Source organism: Mytilus galloprovincialis, chromosome 1 (genome assembly GCF_965363235.1).
Source record: "Mytilus galloprovincialis chromosome 1, xbMytGall1.hap1.1, whole genome shotgun sequence".
Lineage (NCBI taxonomy): Eukaryota > Metazoa > Mollusca > Bivalvia > Mytilida > Mytilidae > Mytilus > Mytilus galloprovincialis.
Genome location: NC_134838.1, coordinates 118,448,543 through 118,461,819, shown reverse-complemented (window position 1 = coordinate 118,461,819; position 13,277 = coordinate 118,448,543). Strand labels below are relative to the sequence as shown.

General features: G+C 31.8%; 2 protein-coding genes across 2 annotated transcripts; one reads left to right on the top strand and one right to left on the bottom strand.

Moving 5' to 3' along the window:
- Positions 1 to 248: 248 nt before the first annotated feature.
- On the bottom strand, positions 249 to 5,043 carry LOC143054429 (proteasome assembly chaperone 3-like). The gene is made up of 4 exons (XM_076227436.1): positions 4,920 to 5,043; positions 2,088 to 2,189; positions 1,578 to 1,664; positions 249 to 658 (listed from the first exon to the last, which is right to left on the bottom strand). Exons 1-4 carry the CDS (start codon positions 4,959 to 4,961, stop codon positions 512 to 514), a joined length of 378 nt encoding a protein of 125 aa, XP_076083551.1. The 5' UTR covers positions 4,962 to 5,043; the 3' UTR covers positions 249 to 511.
- LOC143054436 (transmembrane protein 14C-like) lies at positions 4,964 to 11,942 on the top strand. Its single transcript, XM_076227447.1, has 4 exons — positions 4,964 to 5,101; positions 9,003 to 9,104; positions 10,974 to 11,061; positions 11,716 to 11,942. The coding sequence occupies exons 1-4, from the start codon at positions 5,005 to 5,007 to the stop codon at positions 11,756 to 11,758; spliced, it is 330 nt and encodes a 109-aa protein (XP_076083562.1). The 5' UTR covers positions 4,964 to 5,004; the 3' UTR covers positions 11,759 to 11,942.
- The last annotated feature ends 1,335 nt before the right edge of the window (positions 11,943 to 13,277 follow it).

Sequence of the window (13,277 nt, the reverse complement as noted above, 5' to 3'; positions counted from 1 at the left end):
AAGCCTTTGAATTGAGTGCACAAACAGTTAATAAAATCACTAATGACAAACAAGCCTTTGAATTGAGTGCACATACAGTTAATAAAATCACAATTAATCTCATGAATTTGTTAGTTGTTCATCACAAAGATAAATGAACACAGTGATTTCTGAATTTTAAATATTTAATTTAGGATTCTTTAGAAATGGTGGCATAACTCTAAGAATTGTATAATTTATCCCTCCAAAAAATAAATGTTTAAAACAAATACACTTTAAAACTTTATTGTTGGATAAAACTGTACTAAGAAAGATAACTTTATCAGATAAATGTGTTTTTGTACAGCTATTCAGTAATTTAGAACACAATCAGTTATCATACAATTAGCCATTTCATAGTTGTAATTGGTTATTTGTAATAGTTCAATAGTTCATATAGAGGTGATTCCTGTCTGACTCAAAGACTGACTACCATTAAGATGACCACTGGTAGTAGCTGGTGTATAGTGGGTACCATCATCCTCCTGTTGATTTAGGTACCAGTAACAACAGTTTTGACTATATTACTAATAGCAACTACTGTATCTCTAGATGTGTCTTGTAATGACATTCCAAGCACCACTGGCTTTTTGCTGTCTATTTTGGAGAGTAGATTTTTGGCAAGAACATGGGTCAATGGCTGAAAAAGACAATGATTATAATGTTTGTTGTAAAGATTTTTAGAGGTCTCAGAACTAAGACAGACATTCCAAATTGTTCCCTTGATGATATTTGAAGATATTGCATAAAAATGAGCCAGTATTTACAGAATTTAATTATTATTAGAATGAACTAATGTTTAGATCTTATGCAAATGCAACCAATCAGTTATCTTTTTGAAATGGCTGTGGTTACATTTTATGAAAACAATATTAATTCGCTGAGTGTATTTGCTTTTTAAAGTTTCTTTCTAACTCATATTATTGTTTTTTCCAACACAAAAATGAATAAAAATCATAATACAGGGGAAATAACTTTTGTAAGGGGTTCTAGTTGTTCTTTAATATTTTTCCTTCTTACTATTTCTCTCTGTTTATTACAGTTTATGCAAAAACAGCAAAAAATGAAAATAAAGGATTCATTGAAAATTTCAACTAAAAAATTATACATTTTATGATGTAAATCTCTTCTTTTATTCAATATAAAAAAATTACACCTGCAAAGTACTTAATCTGTTGATAGAGAAGTAATGTAACCTGTTATCTAATTACTAACACTGCAGAACAAAACAACCATGTTCAATTTCAATAGTACTTTGGTTCAAATTTTTCTGGGTCAGTAATCAGCACTTAGTAAGTATTTGCAGTTATCCATAGCATGCAATATCCAGGAGTAAGATCAATGACTATGATTTACAAGCTTGAATTTATCTTGTACAAATCAGGCTTTATTCTTTTGACATATGTTATTGCCCTAATATATGAATAAAATACTTATTAACTGTAAAGTCTAACTAAAATTAATACATGTGATAGTTGTGATAAAAACAACTTCTTAGCCTACTCTTGATCACTACAAGAAAGCTTAAGTTACCATGGCTTTATGCATCTTAACATTACCTCATCAACACCTAGTAGAATTCGTGTTGAATACATGGGTTGTCTCCCTGCTTCTTCATCTAACACCACATCTCTTTGTACTTCTATCTATTCAATAAATATAAGCAAAACACACTATTATTTCAAATGCATTCTAGGAAAACTTTGTTGCATTTCATACACTTCATTGAGTAATTTAAGACTTCTAATACTAATCATTTGATATTAATCCTGGTGTAAAAATATTGTATCAGACTAGTCATGTATAATAATATTTTCTGATATCAGATGAAATGGTCTTAAAATAAAATTATGGTTAATAACTTAAATATCTATGATTTAGCCAACTAATACAATAAACTGGCTCAGCAAGTAACTGAGTCCATGTTTTGAAATTAGTAAATAAAATACATCATTCCTTTCGTTTTAACAATGTCCTGATATTACAATTTTCAATATAGTTATTTCTACTGATTACATGTATGTATCATGTATACATTGTTAATGTTAAGTGGTATACATATATCGTACCAAATTTCCAATCTTGTTTAGCTGTGTGACTATAATAAATAGCTTATCACTGAAATGGCTACAGAGAACCTGTGTATTGTGTCCACCAATTAACTCACTTGTCTGAAACAAATATAATTAAACCGTTATCACGTCTAAAGAATTTTGATTATTTATATTTCACTCCACAATTTTTCATCATTGATAACAGAGCGATAATTTTAGTTTTACTTCAGTCCACTTTTCCCTATGTATATTTAGACTTCTAGACTGTGTTAGTTGTTATTGCCCTTTGTAGATACTCTTGTCCATGTATGTTATATTTAAAGGATTATTCCCAATTGTTTATACAAAAGTCATGAATATATAAATATGTTGAATATGTCAGTATTAAGATAGGATCCATGGGAATCCTGCAAAAATCTAAGAACCTGGTAGCACCCACATTTGAATTGTTTTCTTATTTAGTATACCTTTATCCTTGATTTATTACAGAATTCGTGCAAAAAATGTAAAACTATACAACAAGTAAACATGTATGTCACTTAAAATTTACGGAAATAGTATATATTTAACAGAAAATTTCTTTTTTTGAAAAATTATTGTGAGGTATTTTCTAGTTGATTTAACCAACTTGGTACATGGACCAATAAATCATGTTTATTTGGTTACATTTTTTATTCAAAGTGTTCTCATTTTCTGATATGAATTCAGGTATATTATTCATTTTCTCTTTAGATGAAAAAAAACCCAACTGGATACAAAATTATGAACAGATATATAAATATAACTTTAGACAACTCTGTCTCTATCACACAGATGGTGAAATTCATAGTATCAGTGTCTTCATAGTACATTTTTGAGATAAAAATATATAGTTGGGATACCAAATTATGAAATAGTTTTTTATTTATATTTCAAACATGAGTCCAATGACCAGTACATAGATCAGGCTGTTAGTTTTTACAATGGTAATTTCAGGGTCTTTTATTTATAAATGACTGTGCGGTATGGGTTTTGCTCATCGTGAAAGGCCGTACAGTGACCTATAGTTGTTAATTTTTGTGTCACTTGATCACTTGTGGAGAGTTGTCTCATCGTCAATCATACTACATTTTCTTATTATGTATAGATACCTGGAGCCAATCTTTCTTACCAAGGACCAACAGGAATTTGAACAATATACCAACATCAGTTTCATTGGCCAACACAGTTGAGTGATTAAGGGATGCCTTAAACTGTTAAAGGTATACCCTGAAAGGAACTAGGCAAGACCAAGTTGTACGTACTCTGACAAATGGAAGTTATAAACAACCGTGACTGGCTATACAGCACGGTCGGTACATACTCTGAAAGGAACTAGGCAAGACCAAGTTGTAATTAAATTCAATTATATTATATTGCGAACATTTTTAAATGTATCATCGTGTGATGTGTTTTCGTACTAATAACAATTTCCACTGCTTACGGTTTTCACTGTTTTTTGTTCAGGTGTTTACTCAAATTTAAAAAGCACGTCCTGTGGAATGATTTTAGGTATCTAGTTTTTTTGTCAAGGCTTACTACGATTTTTTACTGTTGCAGATTACTTTGCGATTTTTGTATGTCAAAAAAACGGCGTTATTTGTTTTTTCATGAAATAAAAATTGGATCTGTACACGTACAGGAAATTACTATAAAATCCGGAAATGAGTATTTTCTAAAGTCGTGGTTCTGGAAATCGCTTGAATCATAAAAAGTTATTTATTAATTTTTTTTTACTAAAAATTACTAGTAAATAGTTTTAGATTGGTGTTGCATGTGCTGAAATTGTTAGATTTTGATTTTTTTCAGATTGGCACCGCCACTGGGTTTCTACTAAAGACATTATTTTTGGGAATAAAAAATAGAATTTTCAAAAATTATGATTAAATGTGAAAAGCTAAGACTGCATGTTTTTCCTATTATGTATTAAGGATATATAAAAAGAATTGATTATAGAATATTGAAATAAATGGAGTTTGAACAACCATTTTTATATAAGAACCCAGTTAATTTTAACTCGCTGGTTTGTAATTATAATGGCCAAAAAAACACATGACAGTCACATATCTTGAAGATCCAGTGTCTGACAGGCTAAAAACAAATCTGGACTTTATTTTAACCCTTCAGAATTTTTTTCAACAACTATTCTAGTGATGCATATTTTTGACATTAAATAAAAATGGCTAAATAGCACAGGCACTTGTTTCTATCCATGGGAAGGTTGACTATCCATATAAAAATAAGCTTATATTTATATGGATAGTCGACCTTCCTATGAATAGAAACAAGTGCCTGTGCTAAATAGGTCAGTTTTATTAAATTTGTTCTAACGTCTTTAAAAAGCAACTTTGAATATGGTTTAAATTTGTCAAGTTGTAGTGGTGTTGTTGTTTTAAATATTAAAACTGAATAACCCGTCACAATATACGGTGTGAAATCGAAACTGATGAAATATGAATGATATGAAAACATATGACATACGAAAACATATGACACGACGATAAAAAAAATTTATTAGCCAATAGAAAACTATCTGTATTACTGGATACTGCACAAACTTAACGTGTGAAACTAACTATATTCAGTTTTCAGTAGTCATGAAAATTTAGGGTAGATAGGGAGGCTGGAAACTACAAATTTTGTATGCCTTGACCTGGGAATTAATACTACATATTTTCATGTTGAGCTGTACATGTATGATATGACAGTATAAATTTGTCCTCCATAGAAATTTCAAGAAATGTTTTGTGTTTGTTTCAGCATTCCTGACATTCATTGAGGCTTATCATTATGCTGATGTCTATCAGTTGTGTAAAAGCACCTGTTTACCTGTTTTGTTTTAACTGGGAAACTTGGACTTGCACTTGTCATGGTGTTGAATTATGTCCCCTGATTGTGACAAGGGGAGATAACAATGTCGACAAACCAGAAGGAAAACATGACCGATTTTGTCAGCATTGCTTACGCTTTAACAGTGACAGCAGGCGGATTGCTTGGTTATATTAGAGCAGGTTGATATATTGCATAATTGTCTACCACAAAATCATCATCAATTAGAATGACACACACTATTATTGAACCCATTTGAAATATGGAACAAACGCATCCAGCCTCTGGAGATCTTTTGAGTGTGAAGCCTAAACTTGATAATATGCATATACCAATAGCTGACATGACATTGATGATATGCATTTGAGGTTACATTCATGTATAGCTTGTAACCTGCATATCGATTCTAGCACATCATCACAAGTCAAAATCTAGGACAAGGTCTAATCTTCTTATCTATGTCTTTACTGACTTTAGACAATGTTTGAAATGTCCTGTGCGACAGTGCCTATTTGCCTATCTTTAGTGTATTGATATTTCAGGGATGGAGGTTTAGGGGTGGAGCCCCCCTTTTTTTTACGATCATGCTTTTGAATAGGGACACCTGAGTGGAACCCCCTTTTAAAAATGACTGAAACCACCCCTGTATGACAGTTAGAATGCCCTGTACTATAAGGCGTCAAACAGTCATTTTCGGCAACCATAAGAACCAAATTGGTTAAAATTTTACCTATATTTGTCAAAATATCCTTATCATGATTCGTCAGAGTTCTCAAATAATTATCGTTACCGTTATTTTTGTAGAAAAAAAATAATGGAATTCATCGAAATCAGTTGGTATTTTTTCGTTTTTATGCAGTTAAGCTGCATTATGCGAGCGCCCTAGATTTGTGTTCTACCCAATAAATGCTGAAATACTTGTCATTGTTATTATCTAGCTCGCTACTATGTTATTTTTAACTAATTGAACACTTTTTTAATACTTTTTATTCTGGATTACAAAAAATATGACCAAAAAAAACTTAAATGATCGTCGATTTATCCAAAAGTTTTGAAGTTACACATAGGAAGTAGTGCTTATTAAGAATCCTTGTGTAGTTCATTATGACTTGTGCTTTTAGCTAAGATGTCAAAGAACAATTGTATGAAATATTTAATCGCCGAAAATCTCTTAAGACAAGTAGTTTAGATTTCCCAAATGGCAAAAGTCGTAGTGATATTGTTTGTCATCAATACGTAGTACAATTACGTCAGTAGTCTTATTATATAATAAGTTCAACTGTTCACGCTGTTGGCGGCAATTTCAAATTAGAAATAGAAATTTTCGTAGCTTTTCAATTTGGAGGCAGGTGTGCAAATTAGCGGTGGTCCGAGGTCCGCGACCTTCCACTTTTGCAAGCGGAATTTTGACTAGGATAGTTGGTTTCTAGCTACGCCCGACGTAGTCACCTTCTACTTGAAAGAAAATAAGAAATTACTTTGCAAACCTTCCATGCAAGTCACCAAAGTCTCCAATTAAACGAGCTAAAAACTTATTTTTATCATTATCATTCATGACAGCGATGTTCATTTTGTTCAACCGCTAGCTTTATACAGAAAATCGCCGACAGATATTGTATAAATTCGAGTTAAATCGTATCTGATTGACAAAAACAACATTGTAAACACATAACAATGGCGGCTGTGAAGACAAAATTTTACAGTATCGGATCCGATTCCGGAAGCGGATAAGGATAATTCCGGGTTTGGCGATCATTTACAAAATAAATCAAAGCAGGTGAAAAAATAAATCTATGCATGGTAAATGAATATAAACAATAGAATTGTAAACCAAAAGATATATGTAAAAGAAAGAAAAAGCAGAAAAATATTTTATACAGAAACTCAAAATTACTTTTTGACAAATTTTAATTTAAAAATCCAATACAATGTGACAGCTGAGAACAGTATATCTAACAATATACATGTTCATGGTCACAGTCTAAATTTTCTTTATCAGTGATAAATGATGATAATGCATGTGAGATGCTTTTAAAGTGTAAACATATTACTGCAATTTCGAAGGGTTATTTGTTTTTCTCAATTTTGAAGGGTCAATTAAAGTAGCTGAAAGTTTCTTTCTTTATTTTAACAAATAATGCAACTATATTATATAGACCTGAATGTAAGTAAATCATAAGATATATAGTTGGCATTCTTTGGGCCACTCTACCCCCTACGGTTTGATAACTTGGAAACGGTCGAGCTCCCCACCCCTAAACCATATGAGGGGCAGATCCAGGATTTTTAGGCTAGGAGGGGCTCAAACTTAAATTTTCGCCGAGCAGAGCGAGGCTAAAAAAAATTGAGGTAAAATTATCAAAATATTCTTCATTAAGCTGAGAACAACCCATACTTTGCAAATTTAAGGGGGTGCAAGCCCGCAACACCCCTCCCCCTGAATCTGCCCCTGCATATATTCAAGTATAGGACAATATAATAAATAAAATGAAATATAGGGGGAGTCCCTGGAGTTACCCCACCCCCTCCTGTTTGAGAACTTGGAAACGGTCGAGATCCACACCCCTTAACCATGTATATTCATGTTTGTGACAATATGAAAAATCAAATGAAATATAGGAATAGTCGCTGGGGGTCACCCCACCCTTCCTGTTTTAGAATTTAAAAATGGTCTAGATCCCCAACCCTAAACCATATATATTCATGTATGGGACAATATAACAAATCAGATGAAATATAGGGGGAGTGCCTTGGGTCACCCCACCCCCTCCTGTTTGAGAATTTGAAACCCGTTGAGATCGCCACCCTTTAACCATATATTCATGTACGGGACAATATAACAATTCAAATGAAAGATAGGGGGAGTCCCTGAGGTCACTGTATACCCTTCTGTTTGAGAACTTGGAAATGGTCAAGATCCTTACCCCTAAACCATATATACTCATGTATGGGACAATATAACAAGTCAAATAAAATATAGGGGAAGTCCCTGTGGTCACCCCAACCCTCCTGTTTGAGAACTTGGAAACGGTTGAGATCCCCACACCAAAACAATATATATTCATGTATGGGCCAATATAACTAATTAAATGAAATATAGATGGAGTCCCTGGGGTCACCCTACCCCTCCTGTTTGAAAACTTGGAAACCAATGAGATCCCCACCCCTAAACCATATATATTCATGTATGGGACAATATATATATAATACATATAATAAAATATAATTTTCATAAGTGGGGGCCCGCTCCAGTCACGCTTCAGTGATTGCCTATATAAGCAACCAATTTTTTTCCCAAACCTACCTGTTTGAGAACTTGAAAACCGTTGAGATCCCTAAATTATATATATTCATATGTATGGGACAAAATAACAAATCATTTACATTTACTATGGGCAGGTCAGTCAGACCTCACCTTTGATCCCTGTTGTAGTGAACATTTATCTAATTCGTGTCTCATAACTTTTGTACTATAGAACACAAACTCAGTTTTCTTTCCAGGGAAACCAGTCCATTCATACTATTACATGTTCATACTAAGTCAACTTGAACTTCTAGCAGTCAAATAAAACCAAGGTTAACTGCCAAGTAGAACAACTGCAATCATTGGGAACTTGTACCACTGCAGACTCACCATAAAAATATATACATTGATATATGCATTGCTTTTGAAACCTTGATAACATATAAATTATTTGCCTTAATAAATAAATCATTAGATAAACATGAATGTTCTATATATAAATGTTTAATGTTGAGGCAACATTGCCATAGTTTTCATAATTACGTATATATATACGGTTGCCTTGGTTTTTGGTTAACTGCCTTCAGCGCTTACAGCGCTTTGATTTGAAAGAAAATGTACACTTTATCGACATGCATCAAAAGCTAGCTGCTAGCACAGTTAATTAATATAATGTTTTTCCTGCTTTCTGAATGAACTTTTTTCTATATAATCTTTTACCTCAAAATACAGCAAACTTTTGCCATTCAATGAGTATGCACTAACACAGCATCAAAGGAATGCTGATATTTTTATTTTAAGTTTGTTCATTTTTTTATTGAGAATTGTTATATTTATAGGAAGTATTCCATCTCTTGCTGCTGGTGTGGTTTGTGGTGGATTAATGGGAGTCGGTGCTTACCAGACATCACAAGATCCTAAAAATATTGGTCTCTCTCTTGGTAGGTATTTACCAGACATCACAAGATCCTAAAAATATTGGTCTCTCTCTTGGTAGGTATTTACCAGACATCACAAGATCCTAAAAATATTGGTCTCTCTCTTGGTAGGTATTTACCAAACATCACAAGATCCTAAAAATATTGGTCTCTCTCTTGGTAGGTATTTACCAGACATCACAAGATCCTAAAAATATTAGTCTCTCTCTTGGTAGGTATTTACCAAACTTCACAAGATCCTAAAAATATTGGTCTCTCTCTTGGTAGGTATTTACCAGACATCACAAGATCCTAAAAATATTGGTCTCTCTCTTGGTAGGTATTTACCAGACATCACAAGATCCTAAAAATATTGGTCTCTCTCTTGGTAGGTATTTACCAGACATCACAAGATCTTAAAAATATTGGTCTCTCTCTTGGTATGTTTTTTGTAAATTGTAATTGTTTCATTCAGGAACTAGTTTGTGATCCTAATAATACTATATTATAAGATATTTTGTTTTCCTGTTGTTGGTAATTATCTAACCTTTCATATAAAAAAAAAGATGTGGTATGATTGCCAATGAGACAACTCTCCATGAGAGACCAAATGACACAGAAATTAAAAGCTATAGGTTACAGTACAGCCTTCAACAAGGAACAAAACCCATACTGCATAGTCAGCTATAAAAGGCCCAGAAATCACAAATGTAAAACATAAATCAAGAGAAAATTAAAGGCCTTAGTTCATATTCCTGAATGTACATTTAAACACAGTTGTGGTTAAATTGTATAATGCATGTGTTAATGATACACTACCTGTGCACGAATGACTGAATATAACCAGTTGCACAACCTCTTTTGATTGGTTAATGACCCAACCAATTAATCAATCAACAGTGAACCATTCTGGTAATCAATCAACCAGTTTTTTAATCACTTTTAAAAATCAATCAACAGTTTATGGGTATTTCCCACTGGAAAACAATGACTTTGTTAATATGTTATAGTAGCTCAGATTTATGTGGATGAATAATTATCAATGAATCTAGGGATATTTATAATGATTTCTCTAATGTTGGTGCTATTTTCACATTTCTTGATCGATGTGAGAAAAATATTTCTCCTCACTAGTGAAATATCTGTTCTTGGCAAAGGATTAGTTGAAATCTAATTATGACGTCAAAATTTTTTGTTTTCTTCTGAATTTTCCTATTGTGACGTCATGAAAAAAGGCGACATGCCTGATGATGTCGCATATAAAGAATACAAGTTTCTAAAAATCTTTGAAAAAGAAGGATAAAAATCATCAAATAAACAGATTCCGACACCATAACTTGTGTATTACGATATTTATCCACTTTCGACAGTTAAATTTTAATTATTTAAAAAGCTCGGCAAGCCTCATACTTTAAATAATAAAATTTAACTGTCTCGAGTGGAGAAATATCGTAATAACCTTGTTGCAGTGTAGGAATCTATATTTCTCTAACTCTTAAGCGTGATGTCCTAACCTGTTGATTATTTTTATTTCATCTACGTGTGGTTCTTATGATCTCAGTTCTTCATAGGTCAAAGTTCGATTATGACCATTCCTGATGTAATCACATAGAAAGAACACATCTGTTTGCAGATCATTTGAAAAGGAGGAATAAATGTGCATGCATATTGTTTAAAAATCATAAGAGAAACAGATTCCATCACCAAATCTCGTGTAATATGATATTTATCCAACCTCGACATGTAAATTTTAAATATTTAAAATGCACGGTGAGCCTCAAATTTTAAATTTCAAGTGGATAAATATATTGTATCACACTCAATGCAGTGGTAGAATCTATATTTATAAATGATAATTGTCAATATAATTATGTATTTATATATACTTTGTAGTCACCAGTGCCTTACTGACAGGGGTAATGGGATATAGATTTATGAACTCGGGGAAATTTATGCCAGCTGGATTAGTAGCTGGCTTAAGGTAGGCTATTGTGTTAAAAAAGAATCAATATATACACTCATTTAGATCTATTAAGGGAAATAATGACAACTTTACTTTCCAGAGAAAAAGATGCAAAAAGAAGTATGAACTTAACAAATATCACTATTGATAATCAAATGAAACTAGAATGATGAAAACTTGAAATATTTATATGTTTTGATGACACATGATAGAAAGATTTTACTGAACTAATGTTAATGTTCAAAACATTGTATAAATTGATAAGTAAAATGGTGTTACTTTGTATATATTATAAACAGACAGAAAATCCACCTATCAAATGTCTTCAGATGTCAATTTTATTGACATAGCTTGAGCAAATATCCTAAAAAAAAGTTTGCAAGTAAGTCAAGCACATTTTTGGTTGACTTGAATTTCAACAAAAGCATTAAAATTGATGGTAATTTTGTTGGGGAGTATAAAATGATATTCTACTAAAACATGCACCATAGCTTGTATTTCGATTTGTTATTTGAAAATAAATCTTTACAAAAATACACATCCTTCATATATTACATGTATATGGTCAATTGGCTATCATACCACATCTTCTTTTTAATAATAACTAAAAAATATAACTCCTGTTGATATATCCTTAGATAATGTATCATATAATGAATGTTTTTTTTTCAGTGTATTGATGGTGTGTAGATATGGATACAGATTTATGAAATGATGAACATTAAGGACATTACAGCAATATTGTTATAGTTATGGCTATTTTTTATATGTTTTGAAACCTACATAGTGTTTATATATTGTTGTATGACAGTTTTTACCATCCATATGCATCATTATGATATGAAATTTGTCATTTTGATAAATGCTTGTTATGAAATAATAAAAAAACATTCTTATAATTTGTTCCTTCTTTTATCTGATAGAGGTTTGCCTCCTACATCCAAATTAGTTATACATTTAACAACAAAAGTGCACACACTGAAATGTCTTGCCTGCTTTACTGACCAATGACTTTTGTTGGAAGTCTTAAAAATAAAGGTAAAACTATAATTATCACATTTACTTAATATATTTAAAGCTCCCTAAAAAAGAGTCCAGGTCAATATAAATCCTGTCAGACAGACCTGTACACCTTTCTATTATTCCATTCATCAAATATTGTTGACCTATTGCTTATGGCAATTGATAAAACTGACCAAAACACAAAAAACATTGACCGATGAATCAGAAAAACAAGGTCAAGGTTAGATGATACCTGTCAGACAGACATGAACACATTACAATTATTCCATACACCAAATATAGCTGACTTTTGATATTGCTATTAGTAATTTGATAAACATAACATAACACAAAAGCATAATGTTGACCAATGAATCCTGAGAATAAGGTCAAGGTCAGATGATATATAGGCTAGATTGACATGTTCACCTTCCAATCGTTTAATACACCACATATAGTTCACTTTTTTCTTATAGTACTTGAATAACAGACCAAAAAACAAAAAATAACATGGACTAACGAACCATGGAAAGGATATATGACAGACATAAACTTTGTAACTTGAGGTATCTGCATACAATATTATTATGTGATTGAAAAAAAAGTGTTGCCATTTATCAGTAAAAAGTTCCGGTTTCTTCAATTAAACAAGAAAAAGACAAGATAGTACAGCACTACTTATTGCCATGCAGCGGCAGAGATAAGGAACCAATTTGATGACAGATAAATAGATGCAATAAAGATTTCATTAATCCATAGCCATGAAAGTTTCTACATCTGAAAATTAGTCATTAAAACCATGAAAATGAGATTAAGGTGGTAAAGGTGTCTATATTAAAAATGATAGAATTTGTTCACACTTTGCCAAAACATAGTATCTATTAATATATGTTCAAAAATTAAATAAAATGTTAAAAGGTCACCGCGCATTTTTCAAGATACAGGTTGTGACAAAATGACACATTTTGTATGGATTATACAGGAAAAAACATAATTATGTGATTAGAAGCTAAACTAAATGATAGAATTGTAAAATAAAATATGAGAAGATAGCTTTAAGAAAATGCTTTCAGAATATCAAAAGAAAAGATAGGGTCACTGTGCGTTTTTTCCAGCTAAAATACATAATAGCAAAAATCCATGTAGATTCCTTCAGAAAATGCGCTATTTCAGAGTTACCAACCCCTAAAAACATTTAAAAATCTGTATTCCTGTATCAAATTTTGCTAACT